This window comes from Meles meles, chromosome X, assembly GCF_922984935.1.
Source record: "Meles meles chromosome X, mMelMel3.1 paternal haplotype, whole genome shotgun sequence".
In the NCBI taxonomy this organism is placed as follows: Eukaryota; Metazoa; Chordata; class Mammalia; order Carnivora; family Mustelidae; genus Meles; species Meles meles.
In genome coordinates, this window is record NC_060087.1 from 9,273,402 (window position 1) to 9,293,570 (window position 20,169).

General features: G+C 44.7%; 1 protein-coding gene across 2 annotated transcripts; it reads left to right on the plus strand.

Moving 5' to 3' along the window:
• The first annotated feature begins 224 nt into the window (after positions 1–224).
• Positions 225–20,169, plus strand: TLR7 (toll like receptor 7). 2 transcript variants are annotated; one of them, XM_045995506.1, is made up of 3 exons: positions 225–381; positions 1,374–1,474; positions 16,887–20,169. In XM_045995506.1, exon 3 carries the CDS (start codon positions 16,897–16,899, stop codon positions 20,035–20,037), a length of 3,141 nt encoding a protein of 1,046 aa, XP_045851462.1. In that variant the 5' UTR covers positions 225–381; positions 1,374–1,474; positions 16,887–16,896; the 3' UTR covers positions 20,038–20,169. The 2 variants fall into 2 exon arrangements, with proteins under 2 accessions (XP_045851462.1, XP_045851461.1); XM_045995505.1 differs by lacking the exon at positions 225–381 and adding an exon at positions 601–978.

Genomic DNA, 20,169 nt, shown 5'->3' on the forward strand with positions numbered 1-20,169 from the left:
TGAGATAATAGATCAAATCTCTCAAGGACAAGTTTTTTTTTTTTTTTAAGATTTTATTTATTTGACAGAGAGATATCACAAGTAGGCAGAGAGGCAGGCAGAGAGAGAGGAGGAAGCAGGCTCCCCGGAGAGCAGAGAGCCCGATGTGGGACTCGATCTCAAGACCCTGAGATCATGACCTGAGCCGAAGGCAGAGGCTTTAACCCACTGAGCCACCCAGGAGCCCCTGGACTCAAGACCTCTAAACGTAACAAACGATAGTTTGCCTGGTGAAAGGACGCGATCATCGGCGAAGAAGGGGACAGTTATGAAGACCCCACTTTGCGAAGCAAGGCTTCATATGACACCAGGCGACAAGGGCGGCTGACCTAGTCTACTGAAGTGAGTCAGCAGCTGGAAGACCTGCCCCCGCTTCCAAACCATAGGGGCCCTTTTGATGGTGGGGGCGGGGTGTGAAGACAGAGCAAGGTAAATTTAGACCTGTCTCTCTGACATCTATAGAGCAGTGGCTCTCAACCTGGGGCTCGTTGGCCCCCCAGGGGATATTTTGCAATCTCTGGAGACATCTGTGGTAGTCACAACTGGAAGGACAGTGTTTCTGGCATCTCGTGGGGAGGGGTCAGGGATGCTGCTCAACATCTTACGAGGCGACAAAGAATTATGTCCCCAAAAAGGTCCAGAGAGCTGAGGTTGAGAGGGTCGCCCATTCAGAGAAGGAAGGTCCGCCTCCAGGGTTGTTTGCATTAGACAAGACATTGCCCCAGTTACGGTAGTAGAAGTAAGAGGAACCTGGTGCTTCTGCAAACCTCCTGTCTGCGTGGTTTAGCAGTCATGCTCCTCCCCGCCCCCCAACCTTGTCCTCGCACTGGGAAGCCCTCCGGCTGGTAGCGTGGACCTTCTGGGACCCCACAGTCCCTGAATACCATCTCTTATCTCTGAAGACTCGAGACATAGAATCACTCCATGCAACCCGGAAAGGTATTTTTCCACTCGCGGACAAATTTGGGTAGTTTAATTAGGTGTGTGAGCCATTCTCAGGGAGTGGGGAGGGGAGAAGAGGGAACCCAAATCATATGCCAAAAAAAAATTTTTTTTAATCTAAAGAATTTTTTGGTATATGCCAAAAAAAATTTTTTTAATCTAAAGAAAAATTTGGTAGTCTAAAATGTCAATTCTTTGAAGACAATGTCAGGTTCATAATATTAGAACTGGTTTGCTAGAGTCTTCCTCTAGTTTACATAACTTTGAGGAAGTAAATACTATTAATGACTGTTTCCAAGAGCACATTTTCCAGCGACGTCCCAGTGTGTTTTGAAGCTACAGTCCTTTAACCTCTCTGCAATGTAAAATGCAGTGTTTTCTCTTTATCTTAGTTGATGCTCTTGGATCCATCGCGGGCTGAACTTGACATTTTTCCTGCTCTGCTCTCTACAACCAGACTTCTCTATTTCTCTGTGGAAGAAGACTAAAAAGGGTAAGAATAGCCAAGAGATTCCCTAAAAAAGTGTTCTCGGTCATCTTGTTGGGAAGAACTGAAACCAGCTGGCCAGAGAGATATTTAAGAATTTGTATTTTAGTTATTTGCAGGGTGGGGGGGGAATCTTCTTCATCATCAATATTTCATAATCAAGATGAATCATGGCATTATGTAAATTCAGATTAATCAACACTTGCTCTGTCCAACTTCCTACAAGAGTTAATGTGAGCTGTGGTGGGAGGAACAGATGTTTGAATTAGGGAAATCACTTCTATGGCCTTCATTCGTCCATCTGATGTTTCGGGGGTTGAAACCATACAAATCACTGAAGTTACCTTGTGCTTTTTCCAGCCTGTGGTGTCCTCTGAGCGAGTACATATGTTGGGGGGGGGGGCACCTAGGACCAGCAGCTCAGGAGACCCGTGCTGGCAAAGAGACCAGGGGTGTTGGTGGACAGTCATGACGGCTTTAAGAGCAGGCTTTGTTCGGGAACTGTTGGGGGGCAGGGGCGGGGAGGCCTCGGTAGAGAACTGGGGATTTATAGCCAAGAAGTAGGGTGGCTGTGGGTGGATGGAAAACAGCAAAGGCAAAACGTCAGGGGTGGGGGCGGCTTCTGGATAAACCGACTGGACGGGATTCTTGCTGTGAGCAGGCCAGGGAGGTCAGTGATCACCTGGAGGAGGGGAGGGGCCAAGGGGTGTTAGCAGGTATCAAGGATGATCAGAGATCAATGGTGAGGGATTCTCGCTCCACTGACCTGACCGGACTGAAACTGGGAAGACCGACCCAGAAACCCAAAGATCAAGGCCTAGTGACTGTGAGGAGCCCAAGGCCCGAGCCTCACCTTCTCTGTTGAGGCAGAACATTCTAAGAACCTCTCCAGGTGCCCTTTCAGGGCCACCAGGAGGCTCAAGTCACAGGACATGGGTTCAAGTTCTTTGCAAGCAGTGTGAGCTATTAGGGGTGTCAAAAATTAGTCAGAAGCAGACATCGGTGGCCTTTTTCTGAAATTATTTGTCACCCAAATAAGCCATGATGGAGTACGTTCAGCGGGAACCCCTGCTGATTTCTAGATCTGAGTGTGGGCCCCACAGCTCATTTTGCGCCTGAGACCAAACGAAGGATTAACCACACTGGGGGGGGGGGGGGGCTGTGTTGCAAAGGAAACAACTGCTTATAGTTTCATTTCCTAGAAACTCAGATGTCTATTTTTACACAAACCCATGCCCACATCTGCCTTTGGCCCTTGAGGGGTGGCATGAGGGTGCCGGTAATAATAGAGAGTGGTCGGGTTTACTGACCCGTTGCTGTGTCGGCCAGGCATCATGCCAAGGGCTTCATGTCTAAGGTTCTGTTTCAGCTTCAAAGCAGCCCTGTGAGGCCCAGATGAGGCTTCAGGAGGTTTTAAGAAGCTTGAGGGGTCTCAGCAGGGAAGTCCAACTCCGGGAGCTGTGCTCAAGCCCCTCTGCTCTGCACACCTAGACCAAGCCCTTCACAGTGTTACCCAGGAGACATTCAGAACCTGTGAAACTCCATAACGATACCTTATTCCTGATGAGTAAAGGGGCACTTGGTAGATCTTTCATAAGAAAAGACTTGGAAACAGTTTTCAAAAAAAGAGCTACAAGAGTCCAGGAATCACAGGGAAATGACTCAACCTTATTAATAGTTATAAGTCCTGTCCTTTGATATGGAAACTCCACTTCTAGAACTCTTTTTAAAGACATGATCAAGGATGTGGCAAATTATTTATCAAGGTTGTCAATGTGGCATGGCAAAGAGAATATCTCATGCCAAATGTTGGGGAGGGATTACTTAATTGTGGTCCCCCTTTTAATGGTATGTTATACAATCATCAAATCATGGTTTAATTAATTTTTAAAGATTTTATTTATAAAGAGCTTGCGAATGGGGGTGCGGGGGGTGGGCATGAGCAGAGGGGAGGAGAGAGGGGGGAAGGGTCTCAAGCAGACGCTTACTCGATGTTGGTTAATCTGGGAGCACAGTTTACATGAACACACATGTTACCTATTTTTCTTAGTAGTTTTGCAAAGGAGCCCCACATTCTGACCATTTTACCACTGAGAAATCAAGGTGCTCATGAGGTAAAGTGATTCACCAAAGTCCAAGAGCTCTTATGTGGCAGAATAAGAATTTAAGATCAAATCGTTCCGGGACACTTGGGTGGCTCAGTCGGTTGAGCGTCAGACTCTTGATTTCCGCTCAGGTCATGATCTCAGGGTCGTGAGATCAAGCCCCACATCAGGCTCCACACTCAGTGGGAGAGCCTCTCTCTTTCCCTCTTTCTCTGCCCCTCTCCTCCTCCTGTTCGTGCTTTCTTTCTCTTTCTAAAATAAATAAATCTTAAAAAAAAAAATGAAATCTCCCCCCCCCCCCAACAAAACCCTAACTAAGGCTGGAATGCTTTGCACTATGTGAAATAGACAGCAGTACGGAGATCAGTATTAGAAAGAAACGTGCCAGTATGTAGCTGTGGCTAAGCAATTTTAAAAGTGAACACATTCATTCTGCTGCTCGTAACTATAGCAAATTTCTCTGTGGCCAAGCAAAGAGGTAATGAGAAATTTATTTACTAAATTAAGCAAGCCAACATTTGAAAAATTGTGCTAAAATTAACACAGTCATTACAGATGGACCCAGCAGTGTCTTTGCACACCAAGACCAGATCCCTTTTGTCTCCGAAGCTTGCCAAAGCTTAGAGCTGAGCGGCGTGTTGTGGCCACAGCCCATACCCTCCTTGCCGCCTATGTTTGCACAGCCTACAAGCTAAGAAACCTTTTATGTTCTTAAGTGATTGAAAAAGTCAGAGGAAAGGGGGCGCTGGGGTGGCTCAGTCGGTTAAGCGTCTGCCTTCGGCTCAGGTCATGATCCCAGGGTCTGGGGATTGAGTCCCGCATCGGGCTCCCTGTTCAGCGGGGAGTCTGCTCCTCCTTCTCCCTCTGCTCCTCCTTCTCCCTCTGCCCCTTCCCTACTTTTGTGCACTCTCTCTGTCAAATAAATAAACTTTTAAAAGAAGAAAAAGAAAGAGTCAGAAGAAGAATACTATGTCATGACCCATCCCAGTTACGTTAAATTCAAACTTTAGTGCCCACAATTTTATTGTTTGTTCAGATGTTGTCTCTAACCGCCTTCGCACTACATGGCAATCGCCTTGCTGGTAGAGTAGTTGTGACAGACACTGGATGGCCAGCAAGACATAAATTCTAACTGGCCCCTTACAGAAACATATGCCAACGGTTTGGTGGTGGTTTAAGGGAAGCAAGCAGGCTGGATGCAAGGTCAAAGAAGATTGCATATCTTCTGGTCTTTGGTGCTTGTTGTGATGCGTAATAGCCATCAAGCTGCTAATTTATCTAAGACTACTTTATATCATTTTATTCTTTTATTTTTGAAAACTAGGTCTGTTGGGCTAAAATGGTAGGAAATAAATGATCAAAAGTCTCTATTTTTAGAATAAGTTGGTTATATCCTCATACTTTTTTTTTGGTTATATAATGAGACTTTGACATTTATGGTAATTATACTTTACAGGGATTAGCCTATAATTAGAAATCTTTCAAAATTTGCAAGAGAAAGGGGTGGTTATTTTGTCAAAGATTTATTAGGGTAATTCCAAGTGGGGTCTCAGTCTATAAAGCAAATAGAAAAAGAAGGAAATCAGAGGCTCCTGAGGTAAAAATGATTCACCGAAGTTAAGTTTAACTTCCTTATTCTTGGGGCTAAGAGCAAGGAACCTGAGGTGGGGCTCGGTCCCAGGACTCTGGGATCATGCCCTGAGCCAAAGGCAGCAGACGGTTAATGACCGAGCCACCCATTGTGTTAACGAAGCCTGTGCGGCTGGAGCCAGATGGCCCTCTGGGACCAGGGGAAGGAGCTACAGAGGTTGCCGGGGAGGAGAACCTGTTTCCACAGGGTGGGGTGTCGGGCTCCTGATCTCGCATAGGAATATAGGGCCTCGCTTGTTTGCTGGCTGGAACCACATGAGTTGACCTTGAGGGGAGAAACAATTGTCTGAAAAACGAGCTTTCAGCTTTCTGGCAGTTTCAACCTCATTAACCCCTAGGGGCAGAGTTTCAATATCAACATGGTAAAAGGTGAGTGAATTCAAATTCATGGGTTTCCAGCACATGTTCCCCAACTCCTAGCCTCTTCCATGGCCCTTTCTGATTATTTTCCAGCCAAGCTTCACCTCTGGTTCAACCCAGCCCAGCCAGTCTCAGGATCCCCCAAGGGGAGATGAGACCCCTGGCTTCCCTGGCTGGCCTAAAGCTCCCGCCACCAGAAATGCCTCTTCTGATACTCTTTTCAACTCTAGGGCAACTTGGCTTTTTCCTTTTTTCCCCCCTGTGTGATCCTGGAGCTGTTATCCCCTGAAGCCTGGCAAACAGTAGCCCCAGGGGGCACCCCGTCTGTTGGCCTCCTCACCGACTGGCTAGGTAAAGGAATGGCAACGCCCATGGTGGTCATTGTTCCCAGGCCGCGGTATCCCCATCTCAAGATGGATTCCCCCTCCGTGATGGATGTGACTGAGAGGAATGAAATCAAAGCAGAGTGGATCTCTGCAAACCTGTGTGAGAAAGAGCCTAAGGGAAAGGCAAATTACCTACAGAAAGGTGAGGGGCTTGGGTGGGGGGGTTCCTTGTTGCCACTGGGTAATCACAGGGTCCCGTGTGTGCTCTCTCTGTGGCTGGGCTCCCCTGAAAACCCCTTCGTCACAGGCCTGGTGGGGCCGGAAGCCTCCGCCGCTGCGAGCTGTGTTTCCGGCTCCGTGTGGCCCTTCAACATGGCGGCCGCAGCGTAGCCAGGCCTTTTCCAAGGCTGGTCCAAGGCTCAGGGCCCTGAAGAAAGTGGGGACACAGAGAAATCGAGAGAGAAATAGCCCTAGGTGAGGTGAAAACCCTATCCCCTTTTCCATCCTAGCCTCGGAAGTCCCACGGCATCAGCAATGCAGCTGCTCTCCATGGAAACACTCAGAAAAGCCCGCCTGGGTTCCAAGAAGGATGGGAGATGTGTGAACAAATGTGTGGATTCTTACACTAGGGTTGAGATTTTTCTGCTCCTAGCTAGGGCCGGTCTCCCTGCTGGAGCCCTAGGTCTCCTCCCTGCTGTCCTGCTCAGGGTCAACATTCCATTTTCTGTCCTTTCTCTCCAAGTCATCATCCTTGTCATTGTCATCCTCATCACCATCGTGAATGCTTTTTGGTGTTTTGTTTTGTTTTGTTTCATTCTCACCAGCCTTGTAACATGCTGTTCTTTCTCTCATCCTAAAATAAATTCTTTTGACCCTACTGGCCCTGTGAACACCTGCCAGTGTCTTTGATCCCCTTTATAGGAAATTTCCCCAAAATGTTTGCTATTTCCAATCCCTCATTCTTCCAAGAACTTGGAAGTCTTATTTTCTTTGGCTTCACCTTCAAAATATATCCAGTATCTGGCAAGTTCTCATCACTTACACCCTTGCCAGCTGGGTCTGTTGCTTGAAATCCCGCAGTAGGCTCTTGACTGGCCTCTGTCCTTCCGCCTCTGCCCCTCATTATCTGTTCTCCACACGGCAACCAGCATGAGCCTTCTAAAATATAGGTCAGGCAGTGTCGCTCTTCAGCATTCCACTCAGTGCAAACCACCATCCTTCCTTGGAACGGTCGGCAGGGCCCAGCATGCTTGGCGAGGGGCTATGGACCCCCCCTCTTTGATCATCTCCTATCCTTCTCCTCCCCTTGTTCCGGGCACACCCGTCTCGTGGCCATTCTTGCAAATATTCCAGCATAGTTTTTCCATCTTTGCATGAGGCTTCTCCCTCTGGAATGCTTTTTTCCCTGGATACAGCTGCCTGGTCAACTTCCTCCTTCCCTCAAGATCCTTGCTCACATGTCAGCTTCTCAGTGATGTCTCCCCAAACACCCCATTGATGGTCACAAGCCTGCCTCACATGCCTGACCCCCTTCCCCCCGCCCTGCGCTTTCTTTCTAACCCTTACCAACTGACATTCATAGGATGCTTACAGTTCTATATTTTTCAGTTTATTATTTGGAGAACATAAGCTTCGGAAAGAGCAGGAATCTCTTCTATTTGGTCCACTGATGTGACCCAACACTTAGAAGTGGGTACCTGGCATGTTGCGGGAATCAATCAAAACTTGTTGAAATGTTCGTTTTTCGTAATTTCCTTCTATTGTTATGCTAAGGTTTTATTACTTGCTCTGGATTATCTAAAATGTTTTTAAGATAAAAGCAACACATGTTCTTTATGAAAAAAAAAAAAAAAACCTCAAGGAATAGAGGATATCACATGTTCTTGCTCTCTCTCTCTCTCTCTCTCTCTCTCAAATAAATACATCTTTAAAAAAAAGAAATCTAGGGGCACCTGGGTGGCTTAGTCAGTTAAGCACCTGCCTTCAGCTCAGGTCATGATCTCAGGGTCCTGGGATGGAGCTCTTTGTGGAGATCCGTGCTCAGCAAGGAATCTGCTTCTCTCTCTCCCTCTGCCCCTCCTCCCTGCTTGTTTTTTTTTTTCCTTTCTCTCTCTAATAAATAAAATCCTTAAAAAAAAAAAACTCTAGGGATGCCTGGATGGTTCAGTCAATTAAGTGGCTGCCCTTGGCTTAGGCCATGATCTCAGGGTCCTTGGATCGAGCCCCACATCAGGCTCTCTGCTCAACAGGGAGCCTGCTTCTCCCTCTCTCTCTGCCTGCCTCTCTGCCTACGTGTGCTCTCTCTCTCTTTCAAATATATAAATAAAATCTTAAAAAACAACAACAACAAACCTCTAAATAGCACAATACGGAAACCTTACAATGCTCAGAATCCTTGAGCTGAAATGAAAGTAAAGCAAGACACAGGCTCACACGCCAAGCACATTGGCTGTAATTGTAGAGGGAATTTGAAGAGGATGGGTTAGCGTGGCGTGGGCTCTTGGTTCAGTTGCCTCTCCGATCACTATCTCTCCATCAGGGAAATGGGAATATTTATATGTCCTTTCAATTTCACTGTCAGGGCTCAGTGATGTAATATCAATACCATGTCTTCTTCAGCATCTGGCATGTAATAAGCATGTGATAAAAGGCAGCCGTTATTAAAAAAAAAAAAAACAAGAATGGCTGATGGCTGTTCAGCGTGAATTCCACATTTTCCATTTTAACAAAAAGAGGTGACTGGTGAGAGGAGGACACCTGTGCATACAGAGTCAAACATTCCCATTTTAACCATGTTTAGCTCACTAATCGAGCATCCAAACTTACCAGCGTATTTGCCTGTGTAATTAGCTGTGATTTGTAGCCAACGCTGAGCTTATGTCATGGTGTATTCTGTTACTTTCAAATCAAATTACCAAAGGGCACGTGTCTTTAGGCAGTTGTTGCCAAAAAAGCAAGCAAAACAAAATAATGTGGATTATTTGTATCAGATGAAAAAATAGGTCTGCCTCAATACCGAGTGAACTCTTTTTCAAGACTTTTTTTTGTTCATATATTTTAATTAATCTCTAGATATTTATTTTAGAGAGAAAGCAAGAGCACGAGCGTGAGCATGAGAATGAGAATGAGCAGGGGGAGGAGCAGACGGAGAAGGAGAGGGAGAGAATCTCTAGCAGACTCCGAGTTGAATGTGGATCCCAATGCAGGGCTTGCTCCCATGACCCTGGGATCATGACCTAAGCTGAAACCAAGTGTCAGACACTCAACCGACGGAGCCACCTGGGCGCTGCAGAACTTCACATCTTTCAATCATCTTCTCAAGAATATCTTTTAAATTTGGAAGCCTCAAAGGATATTATTTCTCTTTAAAACATTTAGAAAGGTTTTGTTCATTGAGTCCATTTTTCTTTCCTCCTTTGCTTGATCAGAATGCAACCTTTCATTGCAGTTCAACTTCCCTTTGGCGCCGATGAGAGAATGCGAACTCGCTGGTACCTCTGAGTTCCAGGCTCCTGGTGCAGCAGACATGGAAAGCCGGGAGACCTCCTGCCTGCCATAGAGCATCACAAGGGCCAGCTGGGCTGGGGCTCAGCTATAGAGCATAGGCTGTGCTTGTTCCCAGGAGAGACAAGTGAGCTCTGCGTTCTCACTGGGGTTTCAGGTTCAAGGGAACAGAACCGAGAAAGAATCGAGTAGAAGACCTTGTGCAGTTTCACTTCCCATGGCCTTCCTCTGACACCATTGCCTTTCCTTCTGTGGCACTTTCCCACTTTCCCCCTTCCTTTTAGAGGTCCCAAGCCCTCCTGTTGTCTCCTCACTTCCTTGCCTCACTTCTGACCTTTGGAGTACTTTGCTATTCATGATCATTCAATATGTGTCTTCTGTGGGATCTTAAGAAAGTTCAAAACCTGGATTTATTCAGTAGCTATTGATCGCATGCTCACTATGTGGCAGGCTTCATAATGCTAGAGGACGTATAAAGACAAGCAAGGTACTAGACTAAGAGCATTCACCATCTAGAGGGAGGAATGGTGCACTGACATGGAGCCTTCCAGAAAGGTGGTATAACAGAGCAGCCAAGGGTGCCAGCTCTGTGTCTGAATTATTTGAGTCTTACCTTAGGCCGGTTCTGTAGGCTCTGCATTTCACTCTCCTTGTTGCAAACAAACCTATTTCTTAGAATTGCAATGATGATGAAATCATTTGTTCAATGCTGTTGCTTGAAATTGGTGCCAGTGAACAGACTTACAGGCTTTGTAGGCAATATGATTTTTTCTCATATTTGGCGATCTTGGGTTGAATTTCTTAGCATTAATTCTATGTGCAAGTTTAATATAGCTTAAGATTTTTGTCTAGACCAGGGGTTTGCAAACTACTGCCTGTGTTTGTATGGCTCATAAGCCAAGGATGGTTTTTACAACTTTAATGAGTTACGTTCTAAATGGTAATTTAAATACCCACATAATCATCTCAATTTTGCCTAGAGTATTTTCTCTCTGCTTTTCGCACAAAAAGTTCGCCATCCTTTGGTCTAAAGAACATTGGGTATTTAAATTACCATTTAGAATGAAACTGAATTTTAAAATTACATTTAATTTTAATTAATTTAAATTTAAATAGCCACATGTGACTGGTGGCCATCATTTTAGACAGAGCAGCTCCAGACCATTTTAAGTGTAAAGATTCTGTATCTTGTCAATGTCCCTCAGTCTCAACGTAATCAGCTCCCCAGAGGCTGTATGAATCAAGGGGAAGACAGCATTCCTAATCAGATTCTTTGCCCTGGACTGGTTTCTGTTGTCTGCTGGAAAATACTTAATGGAAAAATGTTTGAAAAATGCATGTGAGCCCACACTTACATCCTCTTAAGGCTGTTAAGGCTATTGACTCTGTCCATTCATCTGCTTTCGTCTGGGGTAAAGCAGGAGGCTTTTTTAGCCTTGCAAGGCTTCAGATTAAGGAAGTCTTAATCAACTTTAGAGTTCTGGTGGTAGGCAGACAAAACCTCACTTGGCAGAGCTGTACTTCCTTCCATCCCTGCTTGCAGATGGCTGACTGCAGCCACGGCTCATGCCTCTCCTAAGATGGCCAAAAACAGTCAGAAGCCCTCAACATGCATCATCATTCCGAATCTTGCCAAACCATTTCCCCTAAGAGTAAAGTCACGAGTCACAGTTGGCATTCCAAGGCTATGTAGCCCAGTGACTGTAGTTAACAGTATTGTGTATTTGAAAGTTGCTAAGGGAGTAGATCTTAAAAGTTTTCACCACAACAAAAAACAGTTGTAACGATGCGAGGTGATGGATGTTAACTAGACTTACCGTGATCATTTTGCCAGATACGTGTTTATCAAATCATCATGTTGAACACCTTAAGCCAATATGATGTTATATGTTAATTGTATCTCCATAAAACTGGGAAAATAAAACAAAAGTCACAGTTGATGAGTGTTCTGCCTTCCAAGATTGCATGGGCAATAGTTATTTTGCAATGGTGTGACATGGGTTGATAGCTTTCCAACCTCTGACGTCTGAATCTGTCTTGCCCATAGCCTAATAGCATCAATGTCACATATTTTCCATTCTTTCATGAGCAGCAGTTTACTTCCAAGTTCTAAATTCTACACTGGCTGAAAGTAGGTTTACATTTGTACAATACAAAGTCCAATTAATCCTGGCTTAGTATAACAACTTTGTGATTTCTCATAAACCCCTAGAGGTCAGCAGTTCTGAGCCATTATTTATACTCTCCTCTATGAGATCGTGCAAGGATCTGGGCACTCTGGCTCATCAACCTTGTTGCTTCATCATCCCTATAGCACATTTTCCTTATTTGCAAAATTCAACATAGGTGGCTACAACGCCTATATTACAAGAAGCCAGATGGAAGTAGACAGAAAGAAGGGGAACAGCCCCTCCGTTTAAGGACATATCCCAGAAATTGCACATCTCGCTTCCTCTCCCATCACACTGGCTTTAACTTAGTCACGAGGCCATGCTTAGCTGCAAGGGAGTCTGGGAAATAGACTCTATTAAGGGAGACTCTATCACTATGAGATGAAAGTAAGGGGACAAAGATATGGAGAGATATTTAATTTGATGAGGATGATAAAAATAACTAATTTAAAGTATCAGAAAATACCATGTGGAGTAAGAACAATGTACAGTTAATCTCCACATACACAAGCATCAACATCTTGTCTAGGAAGAACTAATGGTCTTTCTATGTTTTCAGTTTAAATCCATACATTTTTTTTGGTCTCTCCTCCTCTGTGTTTTGAGCTCTTTAAGGGCAGGGGCTGTGTGTTTACTGCCCCTAGTAGGTATTCAATAAATATTTGTCAAATCAGAGAAAGAATATGTCAGTGGAATTCTGATTTTTTTTAATAAATTCTTTCTCACCAGTTACTTGGTATAATTCCTAGCTAAGGAATTTTTGGGGAATATTCTGTTCCAGATCCACTGTCTTGGTCCTGGACAGTTGTCTTGGTCCTTGGTGTGTCTCGTATTGTTGTTTCTGGGTCCACCATTCTCTTGGAGGGGGCTCTTTTGCTGAGCACAGTGCTGCCTCATGAGGGGACGTGGGTAGTGGAGTACCAAGCCAGGACTGGGAGCCCATTCTTCCAGCCCTCAGTCCAAAGTGTTGTTTCATGTCATGTATAATCAGGGCAGTAGCAGATGAGAAGAGGGAGTGAATACTTCTGTCTAGGTCAATCCCAAAGAGTGTCTTGAAGAAGGCAGGTTCGAACTGGGCAGTAGAAAGCAGAGCTCCTAAAACCTCGTTCCCCAGGGAATCCTCAGGCAAATAGATGAGATAGAATGTTATCTCTTGGCAAGTCTGGGGCTGTAGCCTAAAACAGTCTACTCCAAGGAGAAATTCGTTGGAAGTATTTTGCTTTATTTCATTCATGCTTGCATTCATTCTTCTATTCGTGCATTTAGCAAACATAATGCAGCACGAATTAAATGCCAGGCACTGTTTTACACAAGGATACACAAAGCCTTGCTCTCTTACAGCTTACCTTCTCATGCAGGGTGGACATTAAGCAAACAGCACGCAAGTTATAAGCACATAAGCTATCAGCAAGGTAATTTCTGATGGTGTTAAGGGCCATGAAAGAAATAAAGCAGGGTGATCTAGTAGAGTACATATACCTCTCTGCACTTCAGTGGACTCATCTGTAAAATGGAAATTAATAATAGAGGTCCACAGTTGCAAAATCCCCAGAATGAAAGCTTTGTTGTAACTCAGTCAATGGCAAACATATGACCTGAATTCATTTGGAGGGGAATCTTGATCAGAACGGAACAAGCTAGTTCTTTCCTTGCTTGAGTCCTTGCGGGCTTGCTCACTGGCTTTCCGTGATTTCCTTCCCTTCCTTCCTTCCCCACTTAGTGTGGAGAATTCTTTGTTTCACTGCACAAATATTTTTGTGTTTGATTATGGGATGTTGCCCTGGGACCCCGTAAGAATATTCTATAATATGTAGATACACATATCATATTACCTTCTAAGATCTGAAAAGTTCTTAGTTCCAAAACACATCTAGCCCCAAAGGTTTTGGGGAAGGATTGAGGATCTGTAGTACCACTTACATGTGGTTATTAAGAGGATTTCATGAGTTAATGCATTTAAACACTGAAAATGATATTAAGAATATAGTAAGTGCTACCTAAGTTAACAAAGGTTACTGTCACTGTCATTAGGACTACATGGAAGGGTACTGGATGAGTTGGCCAGGGGTCTGTCCGAATATGTGCTATCTGTGCAGACACCTAAGGGATGAGAATGACCTGGCTGTGGGAAGAGGAGGGGAAAGATAATTTCAGGAAGAGGGAACAGCAAGTGCCAAGACTGGATCGAATGCAGAACAGAAAACAGGCCAGATGTCTGGCATGTGGTCAAAGAAGGGGAAGGAGGGTTCAAGGTCATGGACGTAGGCTGGAGTCAGAACATGCATGATATAAGCAATAATAAGGATTTTAAGTATAATAGGAAGTCATTGTAGTTAATGACGTTCATGGTTATAAAGACTACTCTCATGCCATTTGATGAATGGACTGTAGAGGACAAGGAGAATTAGGGGACTATTTTGGAGTATCATGCGGTAGTCCAGGTAAGACCTAATGGCTAATGGCAGGAAGGAGGTGGTAGTAAATGGACAGGTGCAAGAAAAAGTTTAGAGATAAAGGAGAAAAAAAAGACTTTCTGATTAATTTTTCCTTCCAGTTCATACTATGTCCATATATAGAGGCTAAAAAGTCACAGTCAGGGCATCTGGGTGGCTCAGTCATTAACCATCTGCCTTCAGCTCAGGTCATGATCCCGGGGTCCTGGGATGGAGCTCCGCATTGGGTTCCCTGCTCGGTGGAGAGCCTGCTTCTCCCTCTCCCAATCCCCCCTGCTTGTGTTCCCTCTGGCTGTCTCTCTCTTTCTCTCTGTCAACTAAATAAATAAATAAAAACCTTTTAAAAATTAAAAAATAAAATAAAAATGTCACAGTCATTGTTGCAGGTGTGTTAAGGGCAGGGTTCTGCACATCTCTCCCCAACTCCGCATTCAGTGATCTCACAATGGCAGCTCACACTATGGGAACTGACCGATGCCATAAATCAGGACTTCACAAATCAGAGATGTGGGTTAGGGGAGGACAGCCGGTTGTTAAGCATTTCCAAACTCACCACTGTTCATTTTTCTATAACTGAACTGTCTTCATCTTAGAGCATCCACTTCCCCCCATCACAGAAATACTTAAACTAGGCGTATTCTGGAAACTCTGTGGTGGGGATTGGTATCAGTTCCTGTTTTTAACTCTGCTAATTCAGGGATCCTCCCAGTTCCTCCCAGGAGCTCATCTAGGTTGGTGGGAGTGGGATCAGAAGAGGGCACCTGGTTCACACTTTGTCCTTTATTCATTCTGGCCCCCTTCGCAGCAGTACTTGTCACCTTCTAATACTGGGGTTCATGCACCCATCACGTCTTCTGACAGAAGCATAGCCGGAGACGGGGTCCAGGGTCTGGGATCCTATTATCAGGGACCATAAAAATAGCTCGCTCTGCTTCTCTCCTTTGTCCATCTTGACTCAACCCCTCTTCTCTAAGTGATGAACATTTCTCCTAAATCTTTGAGTAGATCGCTGCTCCAGGGAGATAGACCATATTTATCTAAGGGTTTCCTGCATACCCTGGCCTAGTACCATATCTTCCCAGGGATTCAAATACTCCAGATTGGGAGGTAAAGCCTTAAAGGAATTAGAATTCCTAAATAGAATTAGAGAAAAGGAAAGCTCAGGAAAAACCTGCTTACTTACCTTTCCATTAGATGCCTACCTTTCCATTAGATCCATTAGAGGATCTAAGGGAAGGAGGCATTTGGTTTATGAGCTATCAATACAATTGGCTGATTCAGTCAGATGGGAGGACAAAAGCATTCACTGATCTAGAAGCCTGTTGTAGAGATACACATTAGATCATTCAATGGATTAGCACCAGTTAAACCAAAGCCAGTGTTCTGGAGTAAAATATTGATAGAAATCCTGAAACCTGAAGGCATGTCCCTGGTTAAACCACCTTCTAAGGCAGGGTCAGTTCAAGTTAATATGGTGACTAGCAAAGCTCTTCAGTACTTCCCATCCCACCTTTCAGGGTCTTTCTCCCCAGGGTCCTGCTGTCTCTCATGCTAAACCTGGTTGCCAAAGAATCACCATTACGGGCAGGTTTCCATAGGTCCCAGTTTGCCTGTGAGAGTCTTGGTTTTCTGCCTATAGCCTTAGCATAACTATTACTAGGTTCCCCCTTCCTTTCATTCCCATAAGTATCGTCTTTGATCCGTCAGGACTCACCCAGGCAATGCCCGACTCTGCTCTCTTCTTTTCCAAATTCACGTAATGTAAAGCCAACATATAGGGAAAACGTTCATCCCTAGATCATCTTGGATTTCCAAAAACAGTCCAAGAGGAAAGCCAGCTCATAGCATGGCAGCACCAAAATGACAACTAGTGTCCTTGGTCAAATCAGCTACTGTCGCTGAGCTAGGTCTTCATCTGTAAAATGGGGATAATGGCTCTCTTAATTTTTCTACTTACAATATTAAGAAGCTTGAATATTGTGAAAGCCTCTTGCAATGTGTGCTAGAGCAGGATTATTAGTGAGCAAACAGTAACTGCATAAAGTCTTTTTTTTTAAGGTTTTATTTTTTTGAGAGAGAGAGAGTGCGCGCATAAGCAGGGGGAGAGTCAGAGGGAGAAGGAGGAACAGGCTCCCAGCTGAAAAGGGAGCCTGACGTGGGGCTTGATCCCAGGACCCTGGGATCCCGACCTGAGCTAAAGGCAGATGCTTAACCGACTGAGCCACCCAGGCGCCCCTGCACTAAACTCTTAATGTGTCATTCTTCCCAATATATTTTCATTTTAATATTCCTTCATCCACCAATTTCCGACTTGGGTAGCTATTTGACAGCTCCTTTGTTGTGCTATTTTAAATAACAGTGGACAGGAAAATGCTGCTTCTACCACCTTCAAAGCTATGGAACCGAAAAGCTAACATGCTAAAAGCTGAACGTGTAACTCGATCATGATGAATCCCCGTCGTGGGGCAAGCACAGTCGTGAGGGGTGGGGAGATGCCCTTTAGGCCTTTGAGAATAAGACCTGGGTTGTTTCTTTGCAACTGTAGCAAAACAGAGGCAGCAGATGGGAAAATTTTTTTTAAAGATTATTTATTTATTTATTTGACACAGAGAGACACAGTGAGAGAGGGAACAGGAGCAGGGGGAGTGGGAGAGGGAGAAGCAGGCTTCCCACTGAGCCTGATGCGGGGCTCGATCCCAGAATTCTGGGATCATGACCTGAGCCGAAGGCAGATGCTTAACGACTGAGCCACCCAGGTGCCCTAGTAGATGGGAAATTTTAAATCTGACTCTTGGTATATTTTAGAATGATTTTGAATGATGGTGATTTGGCCTTTCTTATACTTTCAGGTGTTTTCCAATGTGGACATTGAAGAGACAGCTCTTTATGCTTTTAAACACAATCCTAGTTTCCAAACTCCTTGGAGCTAGATGGTTTCCTAAGACCCTGCCCTGTGATGTCAGTCTGGATGCTCCGAAGGCCCACGTGATTGTAGACTGCACGGACAAGCATTTGACAGAAATCCCCGGAGGTATTCCCACCAATGTCACCAACCTCACCCTCACCATTAACCACATACCCAGCCTCTCTCCAGCCTCCTTCCACCAGCTGGACTATCTGGTAGAGATCGACTTCCGATGCAACTGTATACCTGTTCGACTAGGGCCCAAAGACCATCTGTGCCCCAGGAGGCCACAGATTAAACCCAGAAGCTTTACTAGACTCACTTATTTGAAATCCCTTTATCTGGATGGAAACCAGCTTCTAGAAATACCTGCAGGTCTTCCTCCCAACCTGCAGCTGCTGAGCCTTGAGGCCAACAGTATCTTTTCCATCATGAAAGATAACCTAACAGAACTGACCAACATAGAAAGGCTCTACTTGGGCCAAAACTGTTATTTTCGCAACCCTTGTAATGTTTCGTTTTTCATTGAAAAAGATGCTTTCCTGAGTCTGAAAAATCTAAAACTGCTCTCCCTAAAAGCTAACAATATCACCTATGTCCCTACTACTTTGCCATCTACGTTAACGGAACTCTATCTTTATAACAACGCCATTGCAAAAATCCAAAAAGAGGATTTTAATAACCTCCATCAACTGCAACTTCTTGACCTAAGTGGAAATTGCCCTCGTTGTTACAATGTCCCATTTCCTTGTACACCCTGTGAAAATAATTCTCCCCTCCAGATCCACCCATCGGCTTTCGACGGGCTGACAGAATTACAAGTGTTACGTCTGCACAGTAACTCTCTTCAGCATGTGCCCCAAAGATGGTTTAAGAACATTAAAAAGCTGAAGGAGCTAGATCTTTCCCAAAACTTCTTGGCCAAAGAAATTGGGGATGCCAAGTTTTTGTATCTTCTTCACAACCTTGTCCAGTTGGATCTGTCCTTCAATTATGAACTTCAGGTCTATCGTGCAGCTCTGAATCTGTCAGATGCATTTTCGTCCCTGAAACACCTGAAAGTTTTGCGGATCAAAGGATACGTTTTTAAGGAGCTGAGCAGCCATCATCTGTCCCCGCTACGGAGTCTTTCCAATCTGGAAGTTCTTGATCTCGGCACTAACTTCATAAAAATTGCAGACCTCAGCATATTTGAACAATTCAAAACATTGAAAGTCATAGATCTTTCAATGAATAAAATATCACCTTCAGGAGATTCAAGCGAAGTTGGCTTCTGCTCTAGCACCAGACCTTCCGTAGAAGGTCAAGCACCTCAGGTCCTCGAAACATTGCATTATTTCAGATATGATGAGTACGCAAGGAGTTGCAGGTTCAAAAACAAAGAGACTCCTTCTTTCTTGCCTTTTAATAAAGATTGTTACATGTATGGGCAGACCTTGGACCTAAGTAGAAACAATATATTTTTTATCAAGTCCTCCGATTTTCGGCATCTCTCTTTCCTCAAATGCCTAAATTTGTCAGGAAATACCATTGGCCAAACTCTCAATGGCAGTGAATTTCAGCCTTTAGTTGACTTGAAGTATTTGGACTTCTCAAACAACCGGCTTGATTTACTCTACTCAACGGCATTTGAGGAGTTGCGCAACCTGGAAGTTCTAGATATTAGCAGTAACAGCCATTACTTCCAATCAGAAGGAATTACTCACATGTTAAACTTTACCAAGAACTTAAAAGTTCTAAAGAAACTGATGATGAACAACAATGACATCGCTACCTCCACCAGCAGGACCATGGAGAGCGAGTCTCTTAGAATTCTGGAATTCAGAGGCAATCATTTGGATGTTTTATGGAGAGATGGTGATAACAGATACTTTAAGTTCTTTAAGAATCTGCTGAACCTAGAGGAATTAGACATCTCGGAAAATTCCCTGACTTACTTGCCTTCTGAAGTTTTCGATGGCATGCCTCCGAAGCTGAAGACTCTCTCCTTGGTCAAAAATGGGCTCAAGTCCTTCAACTGGGAAAGACTCCAGCATCTGAAGAATCTAGAAACTTTGGACCTCAGCTACAACGAGCTGAAGACTGTCCCCGACAGATTATACAACTGTTCCAGAAGCCTCAAGAAACTGATTCTTAAGTATAATCAAATCAGGCAACTGACAAAGTATTTTCTACAAGACGCTTTCCAGGTGCGGTATCTGGACCTCAGCTCAAATAAAATCCAGATTATCCAAAAGACCAGCTTTCCTGAAAACGTTCTCAACAATCTGGAGATGTTACTTCTGCATCACAATCGGTTTCTGTGCACCTGTGATGCCGTGTGGTTTGTCTGGTGGGTTAACCACACAGAGGTGACCATTCCTTACTTGGCCACAGATGTGACTTGTGTGGGGCCAGGAGCACACAAGGGCCAGAGTGTAGTCTCCCTGGATCTGTATACCTGTGAGTTAGACCTGACCAACCTGATTCTGTTCTCCCTTTCCCTGTCGGTGGCTCTTTCTCTGATGGTGATTACAACAGCCAACCACCTCTACTTCTGGGATGTGTGGTATAGCTACCATTTCTGTAAGGCCAAGATAAGGGGGTATCGGCGTCTGACATCCCTGGATTCTTGCTATGACGCCTTTGTGGTGTATGACACTAAAGATCCCGCGGTGACAGAATGGGTTTTAGATGAACTGGTGGCCAACTTGGAAGACCCAAGAGACAAACATTTCAATTTATGTCTGGAGGAAAGGGATTGGTTACCCGGGCAGCCAGTTTTGGAAAACCTTTCCCAGAGCATACAGCTTAGCAAAAAGACAGTGTTTGTGATGACAAACAAGTACGCAAAGACTGAGAACTTCAAGATAGCGTTTTACTTGTCCCATCAGAGGCTCATGGATGAAAAAGTGGACGTCATTATCTTGATATTCCTTGAGAAGCCCCTTCAGAAATCCAAGTTCCTCCAGCTCCGAAAGAGGCTGTGTAAGAGTTCTGTCCTCGAGTGGCCAACAAACCCTCAGGCTCAGCCATACTTCTGGCAGTGTCTGAAAAACGCCCTAGCCACTGACAATCATGGGACCTATAGTCAGGTGTTCAAAGAGACGGTCTAGCCCTTCTTTGCAAAATGGGACTTCCCAGCTTACCAAGGAGAAGCTTGACTGCCTAGATTTTCTGATAGATGGCTCACTAAAAGGGTGTTTTCCAATTCTCTAAGACCCAGATGGTCCGTACCAGAGAGGAGA

Bases quoted from the DNA above. Each gene is read 5' to 3' on its own strand.
- TLR7 (XM_045995506.1), top strand. From the start codon at position 16,897: ATGTGGACATTGAAGAGACAGCTCTTTATGCTTTTAAACACAATCCTA.